The 3472-nt window shown below is 55.6% G+C and overlaps 1 protein-coding gene across 1 annotated transcript in view; it reads left to right on the top strand.

Moving 5' to 3' along the window:
• Positions 1-700: 700 nt before the first annotated feature.
• DEGS1 (delta 4-desaturase, sphingolipid 1) overlaps positions 701-3472 on the top strand; it is a 17937-nt gene continuing 15165 nt past the window's right edge. The window contains exon 1 of the mRNA XM_018556510.1: positions 701-847. Coding sequence (XP_018412012.1) covers positions 766-847 — 82 coding nt within the window. The 5' untranslated portion in view covers positions 701-765. The remainder of the gene's footprint in view (positions 848-3472) is intronic.

The raw sequence follows: 3472 nt of genomic DNA, 5'->3' as shown, positions 1-3472 counted from the left end.
GCATCGGTGAGTTGCGCTAATATTGTGCAACATAAAAATTTGCAACTACCCCCATTTTATTCTATAGGGTCTTGGCATTCAGAAAATATATAATGTTTGGGGGTTTTAAGTCATTTTCAGGCCTAAAATGTGGAATATAACATGGGTGCAAAAAATGAAAAAAAAGGCCTCAGTCATGAAGGGGTTAAGAGAAAATGGTCATGGGCGATTTTGAGTTATTGTGAGTCTGCAGCCAACTTAACGCAACACTGGGGAGGATAACAATAGGTTGTACCTAGTTTTTAACGCTTTCTTATGATTGGCCAATCCTGAGCTGTCATGAGGAGAAGCCGGGGTGATTTGGCCCCGCCGCCTCACTGAGGTTGGATACGCCCCTTTCCTATAAAAGTCTCTTTTATAGGAAATTGGGTGTGTGTGGACTAACGGTCCGAGATTTGCGAGAATGGAGCAGCGACGTGAACTGTATTACGTGTGGGGGCGGGCCTGTGCACAGCCGATTATGTGATCAAAGAGAACCTGTCATCGTTCATTTCTGTATTAAGTTATACTATCCTTCAGTGAAAAGGCGTGGCTATGGTTACACCGTGTTTCCAGTGCTTTGAAGAGAACAGGACGGGCCGTGGGGCGTGTTCTTTCAGGCCATCCATGGCGGGTGTGACGAGGCGGTGGGCGTGTCGGCGGCTCGCGCTTTCCGGCTCGGTATAGCGAGAGCGCGCACTGTGCTGGTCTCAGCTCTCAGTCAGGCGCTGACACACTGCAGTCATCATGGGCAACAGGGTGGCCCGGGAGGACTTCGAGTGGGTCTATTCCGACCAACCTCATGCCGACCGCAGGAAGGAGATCCTGGGTGAGTCACGGGGAGCTCTGCGTGTGCAGCCATATGCTTATGAAGTCATTATGATAAAATATGTGTCGGGCATGGCTGCCTCATAGACATAGGACTTCTAGTCTACTCTGCAAATTACAGCTAATTGTTCATAGTTATATGTGCACTATACTCCTACAGGGCATGCTGGGACATGTAGTTCTACATCAGTAGCAGCCAATCATGCAGATAGCTATGGGCCATTCTGCATGTTTCACTCCTACAGGACATGATGGGACATGTAGTACTACACCGGCAGTCATGTACAGAGACCAATTCAAGGCGCTACTTCAACACTGACCACCAATGGGTAGGGGTCGCGTCTAGGCGGGCCACCCGTGGGAAGGGGGTCGCGTCTAGGCGGGCCCCCCGTGGGAAGGGGGGGCGCGTCTAGGCGGGCCCCCCGTGGGAAGGGGGGGCGCGTCTAGGCGGGCCCCCCGTGGGAAGGGGGGGCGCGTCTAGGCGGGCCCCCCGTGGGAAGGGGGGGCGCGTCTAGGCGGGCCCCCCGTGGGAAGGGGGGGCGCGTCTAGGCGGGCCCCCCGTGGGAAGGGGGGGCGCGTCTAGGCGGGCCCCCCGTGGGAAGGGGGGGCGCGTCTAGGCGGGCCCCCCGTGGGAAGGGGGGGCGCGTCTAGGCGGGCCCCCCGTGGGAAGGGGGGGCGCGTCTAGGCGGGCCCCCCGTGGGAAGGGGGGGCGCGTCTAGGCGGGCCCCCCGTGGGAAGGGGGGGCGCGTCTAGGCGGGCCCCCCGTGGGAAGGGGGGGCGCGTCTAGGCGGGCCCCCCGTGGGAAGGGGGGGCGCGTCTAGGCGGGCCCCCCGTGGGAAGGGGGGGCGCGTCTAGGCGGGCCCCCCGTGGGAAGGGGGGGCGCGTCTAGGCGGGCCCCCCGTGGGAAGGGGGGGCGCGTCTAGGCGGGCCCCCCGTGGGAAGGGGGGGCGCGTCTAGGCGGGCCCCCCGTGGGAAGGGGGGGCGCGTCTAGGCGGGCCCCCCGTGGGAAGGGGGGGCGCGTCTAGGCGGGCCCCCCGTGGGAAGGGGGGGCGCGTCTAGGCGGGCCCCCCGTGGGAAGGGGGGGCGCGTCTAGGCGGGCCCCCCGTGGGAAGGGGGGGCGCGTCTAGGCGGGCCCCCCGTGGGAAGGGGGGGCGCGTCTAGGCGGGCCCCCCGTGGGAAGGGGGGGCGCGTCTAGGCGGGCCCCCCGTGGGAAGGGGGGGCGCGTCTAGGCGGGCCCCCCGTGGGAAGGGGGTCGCGTCTAGGCGGGCCACCCGTGGGAAAGGGGGCACACTCTTATGATCATTAAGGAAACTTTTATATTTAAAACTCAGTACAATCTCCAGATCACCATCAACTGGAGGTCTAATATTTTACAGGAGTTTCCTGAGATCTATTTCAAGGGTTCCTCCATTGTATGAAGGATGAGTGAGTCTGATGAGCGGTGGAGGAAGATCTGATGTCTGTAGAGGGCGGGGATACTTTGTAACATGGACTGTGTCCTCGGTGATCTATGAGATAAATTTGGCACACAATGGCGGTATCAATGTTGAAGTCTGTCCCTCGCTTTCCTTGTGTAGACGTTGAGCATCAAAACTCTGTTTCTAGTTGTGGCAATCCCGTGTTCTCTGCGTAGATTTTAGAATTTGTATCTTCAGGGGTTAACTGGAGCTTTTCTTACGTTATTTGGGCAGGGGAGGGGGTTGTGAATGAAGACATTCTGTGGAAATTGAGTGTGAGATGACACTGAGATCGCTGGGGCCGGCAGAAGCAGATGTTACGTGTTATTCAGCGTCCTTTTTTTTTTCTTCTGTAAATAAAAAATTGTCCTGTCCCCAAACTTTTGATCACCTTTTATACATATGGATACATGGAGCCAAAAATGATCTTGTAGACGTGTTCCTTGTGACAGGCGTGTTATCTAGAGTGTGATGAATCCTGAGTCATGGCCGCTATGTCCTCGCTGGTATTTGGCGACGGGTGTCCCTCTGTAGATGTATAGAGGAGACATAAAAGGGGATGCCGGTGGCGGCGCAACCATTCTGCCTGTTGCATTGCTGCTTTTATATATATATTTTACTACATCTACATGAAAGTTTGCTTTTGGGTTTGGTCACATGAGAAGTTTTCATCAGCGTGTAGAAACGTGTTGTAACCAGCATCAAAATATTTTTTTTTTCCTTGAAGATTTTTTAATATGCGTGTGTGTATAATTTATATTTGTGTGTGCGTGTATTGTGTTTCTATTTGTACCTTTCACTTTAGCGGGGGGGGTTTGTGTTTATGGTATTTAGACAATATCTATACTTTTGTGTGAATATCCTTTTATGTTACCACCAGCACCCCACAAAGTTGTATGTGCCCCAGCAGGATCCAGGGCGCCCACTGCAAACTCTGTGCCCAGCCCTTCTTCTTCTGTGCAGGAGCAGAGAAAATCCCATCTGTTCCCGTAGAGAGGTAATGGGCAATGTATCACTATGGCCGCTACACAGGAATAAGTTGCATTTTTTTTTTTTCCTTGGATATCCAGAAGTGAGGGACCGGTGTACAGGTTTTTGTGGGCCACGCAACATGGATCCTACTGGTCATGGACAAATGAGGGGGGGGGGGGGGGCTTCAAACCAAGCGC

Source organism: Nanorana parkeri, unplaced genomic scaffold, assembly GCF_000935625.1.
Source record: "Nanorana parkeri isolate BGI_ZX_2015 unplaced genomic scaffold, ASM93562v1 scaffold240, whole genome shotgun sequence".
Classification (NCBI taxonomy): Eukaryota; Metazoa; Chordata; class Amphibia; order Anura; family Dicroglossidae; genus Nanorana; species Nanorana parkeri.
This window is presented reverse-complemented; position numbering and strand designations above follow the sequence as displayed.